The sequence below is a fragment of the Notolabrus celidotus genome, chromosome 20 (genome assembly GCF_009762535.1).
Source record: "Notolabrus celidotus isolate fNotCel1 chromosome 20, fNotCel1.pri, whole genome shotgun sequence".
Taxonomy (NCBI): Eukaryota; Metazoa; Chordata; class Actinopteri; order Labriformes; family Labridae; genus Notolabrus; species Notolabrus celidotus.
In genome coordinates, this window is record NC_048291.1 from 8,807,556 (window position 1) to 8,829,782 (window position 22,227).

The 22,227-nt window shown below is 40.8% G+C and overlaps 1 protein-coding gene across 1 annotated transcript; it reads right to left on the reverse strand.

The window, feature by feature from the left end:
• Positions 1 to 7,026: 7,026 nt before the first annotated feature.
• On the reverse strand, positions 7,027 to 20,635 carry casc3 (casc3 exon junction complex subunit). Its single transcript, XM_034711352.1, has 12 exons — positions 20,417 to 20,635; positions 17,586 to 17,610; positions 16,721 to 16,776; positions 15,887 to 16,198; positions 15,191 to 15,339; positions 14,727 to 14,900; positions 13,441 to 14,438; positions 11,136 to 11,309; positions 10,092 to 10,190; positions 9,839 to 10,008; positions 9,443 to 9,650; positions 7,027 to 8,517 (listed from the first exon to the last, which is right to left on the reverse strand). The coding sequence occupies exons 1-11, from the start codon at positions 20,600 to 20,602 to the stop codon at positions 9,504 to 9,506; spliced, it is 2,490 nt and encodes an 829-aa protein (XP_034567243.1). The 5' UTR covers positions 20,603 to 20,635; the 3' UTR covers positions 7,027 to 8,517; positions 9,443 to 9,503.
• Positions 20,636 to 22,227: the final 1,592 nt, after the last annotated feature.

The following is a 22,227-nucleotide window of genomic DNA, read 5'->3' on the forward strand; positions in this document are numbered from 1 at the left end:
CTAGTGAAAATATATAAGACTTTTATGAGCTTAAACTTTCAAAATGCAATTTAAGGTATTTTAAGACCTTCAAGGACCTGCAGGGACCCTGTGTTTTGTCGATCACTTTCCTAAGAATGTATTGTTATCATTATTATAATAATTACAATAATGATGATAATTATTATAATAAATGTAATACTACTACTACTACTACTAATAAGAAAAATATTACTATTATTTTTCTAATCATTATTGTTTGTTTATTTATTTATTCATAATGATAATAATAACTATTAAAACATTCTAATAACTTTTTATGGACATTTTTTGGGACATTATGACAAAAATATGCGAGGAATGGGTATTTCTGGAAGAAAACATTTTGAAAAACATTTGTGTGTTGGGGGGGTTATGAGTTGGTCATCTTTTTTTATGACTCAAGTTTATTGGATTTTGAATTTTTAACAACACATATCAACAACATACAGGACAAGATAGTGCCAAGCCGAAGAGTGGAAAAAAAACAACAAAAATCACGATAAAATGTGTGATGAGTTGGTCATCTTGAAAATTGAGGCTGTTTTTGGAAAGGCGGCTGCTGAATAAACAACAGCGTTTGAGGTTTTTATTATTGTTCATAATTTTGGAAATTTATTTTTTGGTGATTATTTCTAAATCAAGGGTGGAGTTTTGAAGTGAGGACAATTTTAATTGATCTGGGGCTGTATTTTTTATGTTCTAGTTTTGGGGGCTTTTACACCTTTATTTTTATAGAGGAGAGGACAGTGGATAGTGTAGGAAACTGGGAGAGAGTCAGGGAATGACATGCCGGAAAGAGGCCACAGACTGGCTTTGAACCTGGGCTGCATGCTACATTGGCGTGCAACATAACCATTAGGCAAAGTCTGCACCTGTGATAGTATACTTTTGTGAGTTGGAAACATTTTCAGTGACACACTTGGCAAAGTAGGGGATCTGTTTAACCTGATATAATTTTTTGAATTGTACCTGGGGTAGTATTAAAATTGAGGCCATTTTTCAATGTGGGGACATTTTAGGGGACCAAGGGCAATTTGAGAAAGAGACAACTGGGAAATAAGGACATTTTGGGCAGTTGCAAAAAGAATTGAGAGATTATTTTATAAAGACAGCCATTTTTCTACAAAAGGGTACATTTAATCCATAAAGAAGTGAGACACTTGTTTTTGTAAAGTTATTAACGCATTTTAAAATCGAGGATGTTTTTCTGAAATTAGGAGTTGGAACTTTTTAAAGCCGTCTTTAGTAAACTGGGGACATTTCCGTTTCACCCTTTTTATGGTTCAGACTCTAGTTTAGTTTCAATTTTAGAGTCAGATTCTGGACAGTGACTGACCTCACAAAGAGAGCATCACGTTTATGTAAGTGTGTCAACATCAACATGTGCAATATTGATCTCCAATGGTGTCGCATGACCCTTCATTGATCTGTGTGTATGTATGGATGTATGGAGTCATTATGTGAGTGTGTGTGTGTGTGTGTGTGTGTGTGTGTGGTAATCTGATCATGTCACAGGTTCATAACCGCAACAATCAGCTGGTCACCAGGCTGTAACTCAATACACTGTGACCCTCCTCCTCCTCCCCTGTCAGGAAGACAGCATGAAGCTGTCAAGTCTTGAACATTGAAACTTGAAGCCCTCAAAGCTATGACAGAAAAACAAATATTAAAAAGGCATATACAGTTTGTTTTGTTTTTACCTTAAAGGCTCCCAAAGACGCCATCTTTAAATTTGACTATTAGTCATTTGTTCACTGTTCTTTCACACAGTGATCAGATGTAATTAGTTAATTTTTCTACTGGACCGGTCTGATCTGAGGTCTGTTTATGTGTCACTGAGCAAAAACACAACAAGACAACAAGACCCACTGTTTGTGTTACATAATACATTACAACAGTGTGCATTCGTGAGTGTGTGTGCGCTCATGTCTGGATTCAAACAGTATGCTCACGTCCAACGCATCACTGAACATGTGTGTAACAGTGTGTGTGTGTGTGATACATCAGTAGGCTGACAGAATGGGAGCTCACTTTTGCACACGCTCAGTGGCTCAGATGACAGACAGACACATGACTCAGTTTGGGGAAACACACACACACACACACACACACACACACACACACACACACACACACACACACAATAAGTGTGTCATGAAATTAAACAACTTTCTATATTTATATGTTCATTTAAATAAACTGGGGAATTACAGCAACATGTCACTGTAAAAATGATCTAATTTTCTATTGGGTGCTGTTAAAATTATTTATATATTCATATATATCTTATCATTGTTTTTCTGTTAATTTTTGTTATTTTGTGTTCTCGATAACATCGACTTTTTTCAACTTTTAGTTCTAACTGTTGGTTTATTTCCTCTGAAGCTACAAAGCGCTAATCTCAGGTGTTAGGTGTTGAAAAATGAGGACATTGTAAATTTCCAAAATCTGCAGTTCTTCAAATGGACACTGAAGGCAGTGTCCAAAAAGAGTCAATCCCAAGCAGCAACTTGAGAAAATTAAGCTAATGCAGAAATGCTAACACCTGCAGTTCTTCATGTGTCCACTAGGGGCTAGCTGCAAACTAAACGTGTTTACAGCCTGGTTCAAAAAATTATCTTGGTTTGAATAGCTCACAATGTTCGGGGTCGAATGTTTTTATAACTCATTAGTATTAAAGTTATTACAGTTACATGTTTTGCATAATTAGGGGCGTGGCTGACTTGGCTTGACTGACAGCCGTGCATACTGTAGCCCTTGGAAAGGAGGCTAAAGGCTTTAACTCCACCTCTTTGCTTCTTTAGGTTGAGTCAGCATTTCCAACATGGCGGCCATCGCCATAGGCTTCAAAACTCGAATTCGAAAACTCGAAAACTTGAAACTGCCTGTTACATACTACCTACGAACGTACTATGCAGTACGTACTACATACTGCATACTACATTTGAAGGTAGTATTTAGTATGACAGTTCTTTTTCATCTGTTTTGCAGTATGCCAGGTCGGGCGTCACAGAATTTCCAGTTTCAGAAAACAATGGCCAAGCTGATTGTGAAACTGCTTCTTTAGCATCCACTTATGATTAAAAAAGTAAAGAAGTGGTTTATATGGAATTTAATTTTCACAGCACCTAAAAACATAGTTTCCCTGTGTCATGTAAGGACAAAAAAGAAGAGGAACGTTGGCGTTAGTGAGAAATTTTCCCAAATCAGTAAGACAACCGGGTAGTTTCGGCATACTGCAGATTTTGCTCATTCACATACTACATACTGAATTTAGGCTAAATCAGTATGTTCTGCTGGTATAGTAGTCGGTTTCGAAAAAACAGCCTATGTCCGTGTATCATACAGTCTATGGTCAGTTCCCATAGAGCTCCATGATCAAATGTACAACTCTACAACAAAAATATGTTTACAGCCTGGTACAAAAAAAAGTATTTGTCTTTAAACTTGTTTCATTATCTGTGACAACTGAGGGGGTGAATTGTTTTGGTAATTCAAATGATTTAAAGGCTAACAGTTATGTGTTCATTTGCATATTTATGGGAGTTGCAAGTTTGACTGACAGGAGGAGGTCAGGTGTCACAGCTATTAGCTAGTTACTAGACAAGATGGAAGTTAGTTGAATTATTTGTTTCCAATATGGAAACCGACATCTTTGGGCATCAGAAACCTCTTCAGAAACCAAAGGGTGATGTCACTGAAACTAACAGGATATGATTGCCATTCCGTCAACTATGTTTGATTTTGTTCACTTGTGTCTTTAGTGTATGTAAATATACAAATTAAGAGAAAATGACAAAAAGTGTTGATCTGAGTTTTAAAAGTGCTTGTAAGTGCATTACTTTTGACAGTCAGCCTAATTTTTTCCACGTTTCCAGTCTTTATGCTAAGCTAGGCTAACCACGATTTGAAATACATCTAATATCTCTTTAAATATTTTACTGTTTTTTCATAAAACCTTCTAAACTTGAAACATAAGATTGATAAGCAAATTATTACTAGAGTGTGGTGCCCAGGTGAAAGACAGAGGAAGGATGGAAGAAAGGAAATATGAAGACGGATATAAAAAGAAAAAATGAAGTGACAAAAAGATAAAAGAAAAACCAAATACAGGTCGAAGAAAGGATGAGTGGCACAAAAAATGCAGAAGGATGGCAAGAAAAAGTAAGGATGAAAAAAGACACATGGACAACAGAATAAAAGGAGGTCAGGCAGAGAGATGGAGGGGAATAATATGAGTGGTCGTAGGCTGTTACATCATCATAACGAGCCAATCACAGAGCAGGAGGCTTCACGTCCCTCCATTGTCAGGAAGCAGAGCCGTTACATCATCACCCACTTCAGCTGTCAATCACAGCTCATCGCCGTGGTGCAGCCGGACCAGCGACCAATCAGACAGCAGGGAACAACACAAAACCTGACTTTTGACCTCCACGTCATCTTTCTTCCTTCTGGCCTCCATTCCTCTTTTCTTCCCTTCTTCTTTTCCTCCAGCCACTTCCTCTAATCTCTCAAATTTCCTTTCAGCCTTTATCCTCATTTCTACATTCCTCTGTCCTTTCCTCCATCCTTTCTTTTTCTTTTATTTCCATGCTTTCTTCCTTTCCTCCGTTTTCTCCCTTGTTTCTCTCCAGCTCCCTCCTTCCCATTCCTTTTCACCTACTTTTCTTTCATCTGTGCTTCCTTTAAACTCTCCTCCACCCCTTCATAATCTTTCTTTATCTCCTTTTTCAGTAGTTCATCTTTTCCTCTCTCAATTTTCCTTCCATCAGTCACCTTTCTCCCTTTATTTTACTTCATCCTTTTTCCTTTTATATTTTTTTCTTCATCTTCTGTTCTTTACTCTTTCCTCCCCCTTTTCCCTTATTCTCTTTTGCCATCTCTGCTTTTGCCTCATTTTTTATTTTCTTCCTTTCTGCACTTAAATCTTAAATCTATTCTCCCCTTCTCTTTTCTCTTGCTCCTCATTTTTTTAATGTCCCTGCCTCTCAAATTATTTTTATTGTACTCTTTCCTTCATCCCTTCTTTCCTCTTTTCAGACTTTCCTCTTGTTAGCTCTCTATTCTTCCTCTTTTTCCATCCTTCCTTTGCAGTCTTTTTTAAAAAATTCTCAGCTCTTTCCTTCATCCTCCTTTCTTTTTGCATCCTTTCATTTAAAAAAAACAATTTAAGAAATGAACACAACAAATGATAATCCAAATAAAATGAATGAATAAATGGAGAGAACAATAGAAGAGGGAGGTTGTGTTTCATGTTTGGCTGCAGCTCTAGGACTGTGAGCGAGTCTCTCTGCCAGTTAAAGGGTTAAATAAATTGAGCGGTCTTCTCCTTTAACAGCTGAGGGGTCTTTGTGTCCAGCAGCTGCTGCTGAATATTCACAAACCAATCTTCTGCAAGCCGATTGGCTGTTGGAGTCTGTCAATCACACTGTTTATTCAAGAAGTGCCCTCCCCCTCCTCTCTATACATATTCATATCAACCGACAGCGCAGCTGCGTGAGAGTGTGTGTGTGTGTGTGTGTGTGTGTGTGTGTGTGTGTGTGTGTGTGTGTGTGTGTGTGTGTGAAATGAAACTATCTTTTCATGAATGTGTGTTTGGAAAGAAGAAAAGAAAGGGAGAAATAATAAAAGTGTAGAGAGAAGGAAAGGGGGATATAAGGAAAGGTACAAGAAAGAAGATGAATGGTAGGGAAATAAGGTGGGAAAAAGCTGAAGTCAATAAGCAAAGAGAATGTAAAGAAGTTCGGAAAATGTAACATTTTTTAAACATTAGCTAAGAAAAATTCAAACCAGGATGCAGTGAATTTCCAACCCATTTGAAGCACCTTAACAAATGTTGCAGTTTCTTTAAAAATCACAACATTTTACAACCCGTTTACTCCCACATGACAGAAATTCAAGTTTTTATTTTAGTTTAACAGATGCAGCAGAGTGAGATGTCGACCTTATAGAGGATCTCTGCATGTCAATTTTAAATCATCCCAGATAAATAATCCAAACTTGATGGTTTTGAAAATGGACCTTTTGATTTAGACACTAATGAAGAAGAAGCGGTGACACAGAAAATTTAACATTTTTTTTACATTATCTAGGAAAAATTAAAATTACTTTGAAAGACACTGGATCCTGGTCCATTTTCAAGTACCAAACCCATTTGAAGCACCTTAAATGTTGCAGTTTCAATAAAAATCACAACATTTTTACTACCCGTTTACTCCCAGAAGAAGGAATTCAAGTTTTTAATTTAGTTTAACAGCTGAAACAGAGTGAGATGTCAACCCTATAGAGGATATGCATGTTGATTTTAAATCCTCCCAGATAAATAATCCAAACTTAATGGTTTTGAAAATGGAACTTTTGATTTATACAATCATAAAGGTGTGACAAAGCTGAATGGTAGTGAAAAAGGGAAACAAGGCTGAAGTCAAATAGCAAAGAAAAGGATGAAAAAAAGTTCAGAAAAATTTTACTTTTTTTTTTTTAACATAATCTAAGAGCAATTCAAATTACTTGGGTACTGGAAAAGGGACCAGGATGCAGTGACTATAAAACCAAATTGAGGCACCTTAAAAAATGTTGCAGTTTCTTTAAAAATCAAAATTTTTACAAACCCTTTCCTCCCAGAAGACAAAAAAATCAAGTTTTTTTGTAAATCAACAGCTGCAGCACAGTGAGATGGCGACCCTGTAGAGGATCTCTGCATGTCAATTTTAAATCATCCCAGATAAATAATGCAAACTTGATGGTTTCTAAAATGGACCTTTTAATTTAGAAGCTCATGAAGAAGATGTGACAAATATAATATTTCGAACCCTCTGGAGTTTAAAGTTTTTTTGTTTTCTTATAGTAAGCTCTGTATGTTTGTTTCAGGATCACTCAGGTGTGTTGGTTTCATTTTCAGGTTGCAGTTTGAGTCGTTAGTTTTCAGTCACAACAAGCTTTCGATTTCACCCAATTTTGCTGCTCATGAACTAGAGTGTAAAATCAGGACTAAAACATAATCCGTAAGACTTCTCCTTTTTTATTTGACAACAAACCAGGAACATTCTTTACCTTGAATAGAAAATGAACAGCTGGAATAGAGGGAGAAATGGAAAAATACACTGTAACAAGCTTTTCTGGTTAATTTCAACTCTGAAAATGTCTTTTATTCATTTGTAGAGAAGGAGTTAGTCGTTACGTTTTATAAAGTGTTTTCCTCACTGTGCCTTTGAGGGTGTTAACATGTGAAAACAAATAACTCATCGTTTCTCTCCTGCATTCACTAACAATAATAATAATAATAAAAAAAAAACAGTATTAAAATTAAACAGTGACATTTGAAAAAAAAAAAAAGGAAAAACAGAAAACAGACAGAAGCTAAAGTCACACAGCTCCTTCTCTAAATTAAATCCACCGTTAACATTCGAGGTCCCTGCCGATGTGTTTCAATCAGAAGCTGAATGCTCTGTAGCTCTAATAATCTTATTAGAATCTGTTTACTGCTCTATTTTATCTCTTCAAGCTCCTATTTACACATTTAGATCTCTATATACAGCAACCAACGGAGAGAAATGACAGCAGAACAACGTCAACAATTAACCATTGTTTGATTCATCTATTTCTACATAGAGAAAATTAAATGACTATAAATCTGATAACTGTTATAATACTTCAGTGACTTATGTAAATCAGATCCTCCCAGGATGCAGCTTCTTCAATGTATTCTCTTTTATAGAACGATAATCTGGATCTCTGACAAAACAGGACATTTGAAGATTTGGTTGTTTTTTTTCTTAAACTATTTTCTGACATTTCACCCACTCCACTATTATATTTCATAGCTTCTTTAACTCTAAAAACTGTCTGTGTGAGAAGGAAAAAGATCCAAACTAACAAACATCTTCTTATGTAACATGACAGTAACATGTAGAAGTTTTCAGGAAGCACCAAGTCCACTGAGATCTGCACACAAACAACTCACTCTGAAGAGAAACTCAGGTTTTTACTCAAGTTTGTTTTTGTTTAGGGGTAAAAAAAACAAAACAAAAACACATTAGCCTCTTGTTGGTCAAAGTCAACAGCTGATGTTCAGGTGGAATAAAGTAACTGGAAAATAAAAGTGTGGGGAACTCCACACAGATAACTCTCATATTTGAAATCGCCTGTTTCCAGGATTCAGGACAAACAAAAAGACTCTGATGCAGTTCTCCTGCATCTGTGACTCTGTGACGTTAAATGCTTCAAAGTAGCTCTAAAGGGTTAAACTCATCAGGCAGATGGTTTCAGGTTCAAAGACACGTTGGTGGGATCGAACCTGTGACGCAGAGTTACAGAACAGTCTGTGCACGGCTGACCTGCCCGCTACACGCCTGAAAACTAAGAAAAAGAAAAGAAAGAAAAAAAAAAAAAAGGAAGAATCTGATTCCACCTGCAGTCCGTCTTCTCGTCCCTCTCTGGATGTCTGATGTCTGCTGTTTGAGACCGCAGCTCCTCACTGACCGTTCCATCCCGCTCCTGAAAACACAACAAAAAATAAAATCAGACCTCCTCAGAGAAAGAGTCTATCAAAAAAAATGAATAGATTAAAAAGACAAAACCAGGACCTGCTGTGAGTAGAGCTGGGCGATATCAACAAACATGTTACCACCATCACATTTTTAATATCAGTTGATATTGATAATTATCACGATGAATACAAAATCATTATTTCATTTAAATTTAAAGGCAAATTTTTGGTCCTGCGTGAAAGTTGAAGACAGTTTGTTAGCTTGTGTCTGGGATTTAGTTCTCTGATAAGCTTCTTGAATCCATCATTTCTGACGCTGCTAACAGGAAGCAGGACTTTTGTGTAAGATGAGATTTTTGCGTATTTTTAATTTGTAGATTCTTATTTTTCACAGTTTGAGGTTATTTGCATAATTTGACTTACATTTACAACAAAGATATTTCAAATTATACACTGTGTATCAGTTTAATGGAGTTTTGGTTTGAGTTTTGACTCCTTTTTGTTTCCCACGGTGCAGTGAATGCATCACAGTTATTCAGTGTTCAGTCGTACTGCGGTTACAGTGGACATTAAACATGTTAGAAATGCACAGCAGAAGTTGTCTCCGTGCTCTTCCTTCACCCACATCCTGAAAGCATATTTAATAAAGTGTAATAAGTTAATAGTTAACGCAGAGTCAACACAGTGTTAGACTAACGACTCTGCTTTGAGCTGGTCGGTTTTGCATATTCTTCAGTGTGATGCGATGTGCAAAATTTTAGAGATTCTAGAAATTTGATGGAGCATGAAAAGTATGACATTATAAATCTTTCCTCAATTTGTAAACGTCTGGGGCCCCTTTGTAGAATCATCTTGCAGAGCTTCAGTCTAAATGAACTGCAGCTCGTTTGTGCTGCTTTATCTCGGGTCACGAGTTTGTCTCGAGTCGCTCACCTGTACTTTTGTGATCAGAGTGAGGCTGAGCCTGGGAGGCGGAGAGGGGTGAGGGGCGGGGTCACTCTGAAGCGTAGGGCACCTCTGGAGGGGGGGGCTTGACAGTGACGGGTTGGGACGTGCGGCGGGGAGGCGAAGGTTTGGGCTGAGCCTGCTGCTGCATGGTGTCATAGTACGTCACGCCTCCGTACGTTACCTGGGCCTGACCCTAGAAACACACACACATAACACACACAGAGTCAAACACCACAAAACTTTATAAGACACCCACTGGAAGCAAACAGTATAACTTGAAAACACATTCTAACAGCTTGGCCTATCAGAGTTTATAACTTTAGTCAAATGGAACACTGTCGTCTGTATTATTTAGATCAATAATAGATCTTGTTAGCATACCTGTGGGGTCGGGTACATGGTGGGGTAAGGGAAAGTCATGACCCCAGGTGGAGGGTAGAAAGGCGGCGGCAGCAGCTGCTGTGGTGGTTGCCCTGGGGAAAGAGAAACGGGAGGGCCTCCGTAGATGGCTGGGTTAGCGATCGGCGCTCCTGATTGGTGGGGATGGAGACCTGAGGAGGGAGCAGAGCGCTGAGTATCAAAAACAGATCGATCAGAAAGAAAGTTGTTGCTCAAAGAAGAGAATTGGACTGACCTGGGTGGGGGAGATGCATCTCTGGCTGGACCAACATGCTTTGTGGTGGGATGGGGGCGGGGCCTTCCCCATGGGCGTAGATTGGTCCCTGGTACGACACTGCAGGACGGAGGGAAGTTATTAAGAATTTAAAAACATATTTCCTCAGAAAGAATGAAAATTAGTTTCACATTACAGGAACAGCAATAATCTACACAATGACTACTTTGAATTACGATGGAGTATTTTTGCTACTTTATCATACTAGTTTTCCAATCACTGATTGACAACCAGTTCAAAAACCGTTGTATGAACATGACCAGAATAAAAATACTCTGTATTTTGAGAATGCTGTTTGTAAAAATGAGCCCAGAGAGCTGAAATCCAACAGATCAGTAAAGCAGACATTAATGCAATGACTGATCTTTACTGACCTCTGCTGGTGAAGAGGTATTACACTAACTGCAACCTCAACCCTGCATTTCCAAACTCATGCCTTCTCTTTTTGTTTAAGTTCATTCTGCTGGGGCACCATTGAGCTAACAGTTTCAGTGCGTGTCCCATATAAAGAAGCTATAGTCCTCGTTGCAGGTGGTTGGACTACCGGCCATAGCCATTTGCTGCACGTCTTCCCCCATTCTCTGACCCCCACATATCCTGTTCTTCAGCTGTCCTATAAATAAATGTAAAAAAGCCCAAAAATACATATATAAAAAAAATAAAGAAAAGTTCCTTCTCCTGCTGTTTTAAGAAATGTCGTATTTTCCATGCAGTGTGACACAATGGGTCATTTCTATTCCGCTGTATTGCCGTCACATCCGTCGCACTAGGTAACTTCAAATCAGACGTTAACACTTTACTGTCCTGTCATGTGTCTGCGCTCTTTTATCAGAGCTGTCACAGATGTGACTCATCTCCGGCTGCAGAGGATTGTGGGTCAGAATAGCCGAGAGAAAAAAAGAAGCAGACCTACATGCTGCACATTGGACATGATGTAGTGTGGTATTTTAAGCGTACTGCATGAATCACTGAGCGGCAGAATTCAACATCTCGTTTTCATCTTACTGGGTTCGTAGTAGTGTCCCTCCATCACTCCCAGGTGCATGGGCGGTGCCGGCTCTGGGACGGCTCGCTGGCGTTGGGAGGAGTAGCGTTTGGCCCGGTTGGAGGCGACACCCATCTCCTCCATGCCGGAGAACTGAGGGGGGCCGCCGGTGAGGTGGATGGGGTTGGGGATGCCTGCAGACAGGAAGGAGGTTGAATTTACAGAATCACAGATAAAAAGATGCAGGGAGTGATGATGTCAGGTTACATTTCATATGTGTTAAAGCAAGTTAATAAGGAAGAGGTATTCTGTAACAAGGTAATGATACCACAATTTACTCCAGCTACAGAGGAGAGGAGCTCAAAGATATCAGAAGTGAAGCATCATCGTCACAGCTGCTGACTTTAGTTGAGAGCTTTCAAAAGGCATTCTTCAACAGATCACATTTTATGAAGGATTTATATTTCCCTTTATCGTGGTAAAGTTCTAACATACACTGATCAACTACAACATTATGACCACCTCACAGTGCAACACTGTAGGTCCTTGGCTTCACAACATCAAACTGACGCACTGTGTGTTCAGAAACCTTCCAATCAGAACCAGCTTTAACTCCTTCAGTTCTGCACTTCGAGCTCCAGCAGCTCTTCTGTTGAATCAGAACACACGAGCCAGCTAAGCTCCCAACGCAAATCAAGAAGTCCAGACTATTCATCTGTCTCTGGTTAACTGGTTTTCTTTCCTTGGATCACTTTTGGTAGACCTGACCCCTGTAGACCAGGAGCAGCCAATTAGAGCTGCAGTTTTTAGCCCTCATGGTCTGACAGGTGCCATTATAAAGAGAAATGACATTTAAGCAACAGTCATGATGTTATGGCTGATCAGCTATCATAACATACCCTAATCACTGTCTCCCACAGAATGAATTATGGCGATAAGGGTGGGGGGTTAAAATAAAGGAACACATTATCCCATTAATACAATGTCAAGATATCTATGAATTTCATTCCTTCAACTTTTATTCACCCCCCTTTCTCCCATCAGACCCACCCTTTGTTTTTACACTCAGCTGTGTGTCCCAACATGCCTCCTACCATTTTTTCCTCACCTTCATGTCCGATCTTTTGACAGTTTTCATCACCTCTACATTTTATAAAGACTTCCAAATAACACAACTCATGTTTCGACACATTTCACTCAGGAATCATGCTGTCACAACAGGTGATCTCACATAACTTTTAAAACAGTGGTGTGAGAAGGTTTATATTTAACATTACACATCACACCCAAGTCATTAACAGAGAGGAGTCACTGTCAGACCTCTCACCTGCTGCAGAACATTTGTCAGGTGCTGCTGGTTATATAGGACAAAAAGCAACAAGAGAGAGTCTAGTTGTTGATTGTGGGTGATCTTATGGTGATCTAATACGGTTATAGAAAAGGTTGCCGTATGTACGTCAGCAGCCAAACCAGGTACTGTGTATATGTGGGAAACACTGCCCACAGTACAAGCTGCAACTAACAAATATTTCAATACGTTTAGTCGTTGATTATTGAAACCATTAATTCACTGATCGTATCATGAATGGCACAATGACTCAAAGGTTCTCGTTTAGCGCTCAGCTTTTGGATTTAATGTTATTTAAAACCCTTAACATGCTACCAAAAATCTTAATCCATGTAAGATAAGTTTTAATGTGTTGCATGTTTACTGCATTATGGTCAGAGTTTGCTCCACTGTTAAATGGTAGGAGAGGAGGAAGAAAAAAAGGTGAGAAGAAAAGAAAGCTTGCAGTACAGCGTGTAGTATTAAGTTGGATGTATCTCTTTTAAACATCAATGGTAACATGGTGACTGATGTGCTCCAATCATGATCTACCAGACGTTACAGAATTTTACAACATCATGGTGTTGAATCAGCCATCATGCTATGTCTTACTTCTTGCTTCCTGGTCACTGTTTGTCATGTGCCACGTTAGCACTCCTCCACAATTCCATTCAAGAAAACGTTGTCTGCTCACAGCTTCAAAACGTGCACGATGATGTCACCAATTAACTGACAATTAATTGTCATTAGTTACGTACCTCAACAGATTGTTGCACATCTACCCCAAAGCCCTGAAACTGAAACCCCTCTCTGTTGCCCCCAAAACATAAATGAAGGTTCTTTGTTAAGATGTAATGCAAAGATCCGTGATCAGTGTATCACTTCTTCAGACGTCACATTTGGTGGCTTAAGCTGTTGTATCGTACACCTACATGAGACCAGTGAATGAAACTCACTCTGCAAAGTTAAAATAATCTGAAGATGAGCCATGTTCTCACCTCTCATCTCAGAGCGGATGTATGATGTAGGGCTCCGACTCCAGCTCTGTCCTGCATGACTGAGTCGAGCTACATCCTGGTCAAGCTCAGTCACTCCTCCTCCTCCTCCTCCTCCTCCTCCTCCTCCTCCTCCTCCTCCTCCTCCTCCTCCTCCTCCTCCTCCTCCTCCTCCCCCCACGGTCTGACTCGGGGCTTCTCCTACCCCTGCCCAGCTCTTTCCTCCCACGCTGCTAGGGGAGGAGGCGTTCCCTCCTGTTGCAGATTCCTCCATGGACGGCTGTTTGCTGCCCAGATCAGCCGGTCGGGAGCGAGTCCTGCGGGCCAGAGAGTACGATTTACGCTCAACCGGCCGCTCTATAGGAGGTGAGGCCTCCCGATTGGTCGCTGTGGTTGCCGATGACTGCACGGCAGGGTCAGTGTTGGAGGAGGGAGCAGCCAATCCTGACGCAGATCGGTCTACGCTTCCTCTTTGTTCCTGCTGCTGTCGCCGAGGTGACGCCGACTGGTAACTGCCCGGCTGAGACGCTGCCACTGCTGCCGTTACAGCACTGAGGTCCTGTTCTCTAGCCCCTCCGTGGCTGACTGTAACATCCTCAATGACCACAGAGGGACCCCCTCTGCCCCCACCAGCAGCTCGCCCACCCCTGCTGACCCGCTCTCCTGTGGGGTCTGACAGAGCTTTATGCCCCTGGCGTTCTCGGGGATGCATATGGGGTACGTTCGATTCATTGTTCCTGTAATGAGACTGAGGTGGGGGGTGCATCTGACTCTGGTGAGGGGGTCTGCTCCGGGAAGGAGGAGGTCTGGAGTTGCTGCTCCGCTGATTAGAGGACAGAGGGAGCAGGGGGGGAGTTGTAGAGGAAGGATGGCTGGATGAGTGTTGAGGAGCTCCTCCCCGGTTGACGCCTCCTCCTTCTCTGTTGTGCCAGGATCGGACCGCTCGCTCTCCTCCTCCTCCGTCTCTCCATCGCTTGTCTCTGCTGGGAGACGTATTCTGTCTGTTAGGGGACATAGAGACATTAAGGGTCAACAACATTAGTAATAAAGACTTTTCTAAATCATAGAGCATTTTAATAATCAGGGTCATGAAGTGCGTTAAAGAAAAGAATAGAAAAAAAAAGCAGGATGAAAAGAGAGCGAGTGTTGGTCAGTTTAAATGTGCTGACATGTTCAAAATGTTGAGCCTTCTTTGAACTGATGCCAATCGTCTCCTTAGAAACAAAACATGCTGAAACAAGACTAAACATCCAGATTACACTCCCTTCCTGAATTCTTCCCGTGCTCACCTTGGTCTGCGCTGTCGGTACGTCTGCTCTCCATGCCTGCCTCCGTTTCTGATGTCATAACCGTAGATGGCGATAAGCTCCTCGCGGCTCTTCGGCGCCTGTTCCTCCTCTCTAAATCGGTCGTGTTCCCAGCGACCCTCGTCCTTCCACAACTTCCTGTTTCGGCCTTTAGGTCTGAAATGAGAAAGACGGAAAGATTTTATCGGTCAGGATTTATGTCACTTTATTTCTTTACAGGGTCACGTGGTGGGGTGGTCTGTAAAGTGGTACCAATGACTGAAGTACTAAATTTTGGAGTAGTTTATATTTGAAGACCTCTGATTCAGAGTGAAGCAAATGGCCATAAATATGAAGCTCATTAATCAGCACATTTAAATCCAGTTTAGACCTCTCTCCCTGAATCCAAACTCAATTACATTTAAAAACAATGACTAAAAAAAGCGTGCACGTGTGATGATGCCTACCTCTCCTCCTCCTGAGTGTGTCCCCTCACGTCGTGCTCAAAGAACAGACCCTTCCTCGGGATGTAGGCCGGGTTCTTTCTGTCCTCGTCATCGTCCAGCTTCAGACCCGGCTTCACCCCCGGCTTTGTTTCCGGGTCATCCGTGGACTCCTGAGTGTGTTTGAGGGTTGATTAAGTGAAAAAGAAAAACGACATAATGAGAGCATTCTCTTTGAGTTCATCATGGCAAACACTGTCCTGATTGCTTGTGTTGTATGACTGTTGAGCTAAAGGTGAGCGGGCTATCCTGGTCACACGGCCAATGACTGATGAGACGCTGAAGCCGCCTTCTGAGGAGTTTAAGGAGCTCATGAAGGATAGAGTTTAACTTGTTTTCTATGTTACAAAAATAAGCGATCATATTTCAGGTCCATAGGGGCTGTTTCAGCTCGTGTGTAGATCAAACACACTGAATGATGAAGTGCTGCTGCTTTTAGACTGCTCTGAATAAAACTGTGATTCTACAGATGTGTGTATGTGAACCAGAATGTTCTTTCTGTCACATTCTGCCAACTTAATCAAATCTACATCTGATTCTTCTATAGAAAGAAGCTTTAGTTTTGTTATGGGCTACTATCAGCGGCAGATGAATCCCTATTTTTCTCTGTTGTGAGTCCTTAAAGTAAAGAGCACTTGAAACAGGTGCAGGGAGTCTCACCTGTCCGTCTCCGCTCTGTCTCTCTCCGGCCAGGTTTTCTTTCTCCTCCGCCTTGCTCTCCTCTTTACTCTCTTCTCCCGTCTCCTCTTCTGCCTCACCCTCCCCCTCCCCCTCCCCCTCCCCCTCTTCTCCTTCTCCTTCTCCTTCTCCCTCTCCCTCTCCCTCTCCCTCTCCCTCTCCCTCCTCTCCTCCTTGATGCTCCTCCTCTTCCTTCTTTATTGGGATGTCAGCGACAGAGGGTTTGGGCTCGCTGGCTGCCGCGGGAGCTTCTTCTTCACTGTAGTGCTCCGCCTCCTCCTCCTCTTCCACTCCCTGAGGGGACAGGATGATGTTAACGAAACGCCAATTGTTTTTTTTTTCTCTCAGCTTATAGTTCATTTCTCTTCATATTTTATTTTCTAAAAAAAACTTCACAATCAAAAGATTGCTTCATGACAAATTGCAGTTGGGTGGGTGTTTATCATTTATGTTTCTCCATGTATGTTTACTTGTACAGACTGTGGCAAAACATTTCCTTGCTAAGCACAATAAAGATCGATCTATCCATCTATCTATCTATCTATCTATCAAACTGATGCATAAAAATACACAAATAATGTGTTGGGCACTTAACATTTAATGGAGGAAGACCCTCCAAAATGTTTGCAATATCAATACAATTATAATGACCATGCTCATCGCGAAACCGTGACTACAATTGTACCACAAAAACCTCTAATCACTGCTCCCCTTGTTGTGAGAGCTGCACTGCTGGAGGTTTTACAGGATTTACATCAGTGATTCAGCTCCCTGAGTGACCTCAGTTAAACCTGTAGAAGATGATGCAGCTCTTACCTCTGAATGGGAGCCATTTTCCTCTGGATCTGCACTGTCGTAGTCGGAGAGAACAGCTGCATGAATAGAAGGAGAAATAATCTAATTATTGTAAATAAGAACACAGAGGCAACTGAAGCTTCATAGAGCAACAGGACTTGTGTTTTAGATTCAAATCTAGCTGTTCTAGCTAGGGATGGGCAATGATTTTTGAATGTTCGAATATTCATTCACTTACTAAAAATCGAAGAGTTACTTTGAATTTTTTCTCATTTTAAAAGTACAATTTTTCATCCTTTGTACCGGCGCCTGGTTGTAATACAGTATTCCGGCCAGACGGTGGCTATAGAGTGTCTTAAAGCCGTTTGCTTACCACATTAAGAACAGAAGAAGAATGCTAACTGCATTAAATAGCAAAAGAACAAGAAAACATTTGCGACAGGCGATTTTCTCCATTTCTGAATCTCACACTACTACACACGTGTTTCCAGAGACTGAGCACGGCTGTAAAATGTAAACACACCTGCCACGCTGTGTCACAGTAACACAGACGTAAAGATCGAGACAGACGCTGTCAGTGCCCGACTGTCCGCTACTAGCAGCACCTCGTCCTGCTGCTGGTTAACGTGACTGCCACACAAACGGGATGTTAATGGGGCAGGTGTGTGTGTGTGTGTGTGTGTGTGTGTGTGTGTGTGTGTGTGTGTGTGTGTGAGAGGGAGAGGGGGTTGATTATTCGAACAATCGTCGAATAGATACCAATGATTATCGAAAAAAGTGTTTTGGCTTGAAATGCCCTTCCCTAGTTAAAGCTCAAATGGTATGCCGTTTCAAGTCATCAGATTTGATGTTGTGTGCTGGATGTTTGTATGGAGTGATGTCTCACCTTCTCCTACTCCATCTTCACTCTCCTGCAAAGAAAGAAACACAGATATCAGTGTCACTACTTCCAATTCACTGAAACCTTGAGAGCATGGACTCATGAGAATGGACTCAGCTTCACTGATGGGAGTCTGACAGCTACTTTATTCAGTGATTTCCTTCTTGAAAGAGGTTCTACATAAACATCAGGACAAACATTTCCAATTAACAACCTTCTTGTTGTTTTTGTCAGCTCTTTATGTTCCAAATCGCATCTCTGTGACATTCAGAAGAGCGCTGGAAAATCACTGATATGTTCTCTCCTATTTCAAATCTACCATGTGTACGCAATCCTTTAGTCTGTTTTGGAGGGAATCAGACCTCTGTTGATAGTCCAGTTTGAAGTTACACCTCTTTAATGATGAGGTCTGAAAACATGCAGAGCAACTTCAAACGGCTTAAGGAGCACAACAGAAGCAGCTCATCAGCTTGCAGCTCTTTCTGCAGAAGAAAACCAGAAATCACTGATTTCCATTTTTACAGAATTTACCCAACCCTCCTATTATCCTTGGGGTCAATTGGACCCCATTCAATGTTGAACGTCTCTAAATGAATGACTAACATAATTTTTTTGGCTTCATATTTCATGACTTTTCCTAATTTAATAAGGAGAACAGGGAAAACGTAAAATTAAAATGTGGATATGTAAAAAAATTGTACGCATCAGTGTTCCTTAGGGTCAATTTGACCCCAGACTGTTTTAGCTGTATGTAACAAGAAATATCAACATTTTAAACACATATTTGTTTTGGTTGTTCTAGGTGATATTGAGGTCATTATAGGACACTTCCGCATGTGACTGCAGGAGCTGGGATCAAACCTTTAGATTGAGATGAGATTTCCAGCCACCATGTCTCTAAAGACATTCAATGATGTGTCCTGTCATACGTTTTGATAACATAGAAACAAGGCAGAGCCAACAAGAGCATGACAGACTCGCAGCAGTTTGATGCTATGTTTTACAAATAAAGTCCTTCTAAATGCTTTTAATTGTGTTTAAGCTAAATATATGTTTTATTTAAAGAGCTATTTAGGTAGTCAACAAAGAAACATAAAGAAACTGACACATAAACCTGGGTAACAATCAGTTTCTGGAGGTTTAAATTGCTGGGGTCAAATTGACCCCAAGGATAAAAGATGTTACCCCAGAACTAGGGACTTTACCCCTGAACTACATGCGTTTCGATCGGAGGAATCAGGTCTAAATTTAGTTCAGGGGTAATTAATCTCCCCCTGAATAGCCCCTGCTTGAGGGGAAGTACTTTTCAAAGGTCCTGGGACTTTCGGTTGAACGTAAGGGCGTTTGTGGAGTTTACACAGTTGTTGAAACACAGGGGGAGTTCCTGGGAATGGATACTAGTTTAGTTATTTATTAAGAATTCAAAATATTATTTAATATAATTTCTTTTCTCCATATGTCACAGGCCTGATTTGCACAATCTACCTGGGACTTCAGTCCGCGGTCAAAATGCAGACAGCAATGGGGGGAGAGGAACCTTTTAGTTTAAGGTAAAGTAGTTCTGGAGACTAAAAGACCCTGGAACTCTTGGTCGAAATGCACCTTTAGTAAAATTAAGGGTAACAGGAGGGTTAACAGTTAAATCATGTGCACACAGACATCCAGTCTCCTAGTGTTGTGAGGCTGCATGCTTTTGCAGTAATCAATGAAACTATGACCCAATTTATAGCACCTCTAAAAGCTTCTGTTTTCACCTTTTATCCACATTTTGATCAAATAAATGTAGCTCAAGAGAAGTTCATTCAGCTGTTAGTTTGATGTCTTTATGTAAACAAACATCTCCTCGTTGTTCACAAGCAGCGTCAACTTTGCTGGACGTGGCAGCGAGCTGCAGGGTTAGCTGGGCCTGTCTGGTTGCCAGTCCAAAATTACCTCCGCAACGGCTTCACAACAGCACACATACACTGCCCTCAAAGCCAGCCCACTCCCTGATCAAGCTGTAGCAGGAAATGTCTTAAATGTGGGGTAAAAAATCTCTAGAGGCAAAGTAACCACAGCGACTCGCGTGTGGGTGTTATGGTCAAATCTGTGACCCTGTAAATGCGTTCCAACTGGCGCCTTTACATCTCAGTTTCACCACAGAAGACACGTAACGATTAAATCATCTGTTTTAACTTCATATAGTGGAAAACACACATTATTGTGTTAAATTGTATGTATTTTAACCATCTCTGTGTTGAAGTGATGTTCCTAAAGAGCTGAGAGCTAGTCCAATGGTCGTTAACCGTCAACACACTGTACAATTGTTTCCTGACGCCGCCTCCTAGTAGAGAATCAGGTTTGTATTTATCTAAATTAAACCCTCATTTAAAAAAGCCCACTCAGGAAAGATTCTGACCACGGAAAAGTTTTAAAGGAAGCGGAATCTGTCACAAAATCCCACAGGGTGTTTCATCGAATAATGCTACCTGTCGAAATGTGCTCCCAGCGGCTTTTCTCGCGTCTGCGCGTGTGCAGAGCAACGATCCTCGGCGTTTGTCACCACAACCTGAAGTTACAGCTTCCACTGATTTTGTACGTTTCTCCTTCAAAGTTAACACATTAAGGTTGTGTGATAGAGTCTCAAAACACACCTCCAATACTCTGACAATACAATTAAATGAGTAGAAATATAATATTGACTGATTCTGTACTGATAACATGATTTAGCTGGGGGTATCTGCTCTGGATTCGCGCTCCAGTAACATTTGCGACAGTGCAACAAATCTTGACAGAACACCAGGAGACGCAGCCGTCAGCTCGAGGAGCTAGCAGAGCCCCCGGACTTAGCTACTCACACACTCGGACTCCACTTGGCTCTTCGCCTCCACCCGGGGTACTGTCGGTTCCGGTGGTTCGGGGTCTCTAACACGGGCCTTGGTACCCGGGGACCCCGACCTCCCGCTGTCCGAACCCGAACCGGACTCGTCATCGTCCTCGCTGTCCTGGGACGCGCGCCTCCTCCTTCGCCGCCGGTCCGCCATCTTAGGTCTCGAATGGCTGGAACCGGAAGAACGCAATGAATTGTGGGAGGACTGGTTCTTCCTCGCTGAGCTATTATAGGCATATCAAACACGTTGTTTTATATACTTCCCTCTTGTGGTAAGGACATCCAATTGAAAATATATTAGTGAAATTTTAAAAAAGAGTAAGAGCTGTCCGTGTGAAGTGTATTTATTCTTCTACAATATTAAGTTGAGTCATTGCATTTTAATTTTCCACGACTTTGAGAAGTGCCTTTTACTTTTACTTTTCATGTAACTGGAATCTAAGATTTAACCTGAATGAGAACAATGTTCACCAACAGAATCTCTCCCTTTCATCAGTTATTTTATTAATGGTTTCAGTTCAATTAAATGCAGTCAAAGTTTCAGCAGTAGAAGTACAGCAAGAGTCACAGCCGCAAATAATTACAGTACTCAGAAAAAATATCTGCATTATGTACTACTACTACTACTAATAAAAATAATAATAACTGGGATTTATAAAGTGCCTTTCAAGAAACCAAAGGTTGCTTCACATGGTCACGTAGTTAAACCATCACTAATAGAGCAGTTTCACTGTTAAAGAGTTAAAGTTTCACAGTAAAAGTACAGCAGTGATCTCAGTTTGGTGTGCCATAGATGCCACTGGCCCTGCAGCTTCATGTAATTAAAGTATCAGAACAAAAGTAAGGCTTTAATTAGTTGAAGTTAAAACAAAATTGAAGAGAAAAAAACACAACTGAGTAATATATTTCTATTGTGCTGGTATGGTTTCCAGCTTCTGATTGCCTCGCAGCCTACAGCTTGCAGATAAATGTGCTGATCGCCTACTTCTGATGATGTAGACGGTATACTCACTCCAATAGGCTAGGCTAAGACCGGCCCTGTGTTAAAGAACAATATTTTCTAAAGAGATATTGTAGAATAGATTTAAAATAAATTAAAATTGAAATGTTCAACTTAAAGTACCTGAAGTACAATGAGTACGTGTACCTTGGACTGTGTGCATATTTCAGCCTCACATCAATCAGTTATAGTTTTGTTTGCAATTTTATTTAGTAAATATTGATTCAAATACTGGATATATTTATCATCTGAACTAGCTTGCTGATATCCACCTACGGGGGAACCAGCCAAAAGCAGGAGACATCTGGGGGTAAGCACAGACACCTCATAATGAGCAGGTTCTGCGTTCAAATTCAGCCTTCTTGTGGGTGTTTAATTTTTTGGTGGATTGTGAACCATAATCTTTAACTTGAAGAATGTACATGAAACACCCTCTTTTAGCTCCGTCATCCACCTCCTCTCTTTCTTCCTGATTCCCTCATCATCTGACCATTGGAGAGAATAATATCATTGCTGTCATTTCATGAAATGCCATATTATGCAGATGAATGCTGTCTGTTATGCTCTGACTGAAATAACCGTCCTGTTCTCACCATACATTTTATGGATTTTCAGAGTCAGATAAGCTCAGTCATTTCCTTAAATGAAATATAAGGCAACTGCACTCTGCTGAATGTGGGCTCATTTAACTGACAGTAAATGTTCCAGGATCCTCCCTTCTAACAGAAAAAGCGAAAGAGGAATAAAAAGGTATAAAACAATAAAAATATGGTATTAGG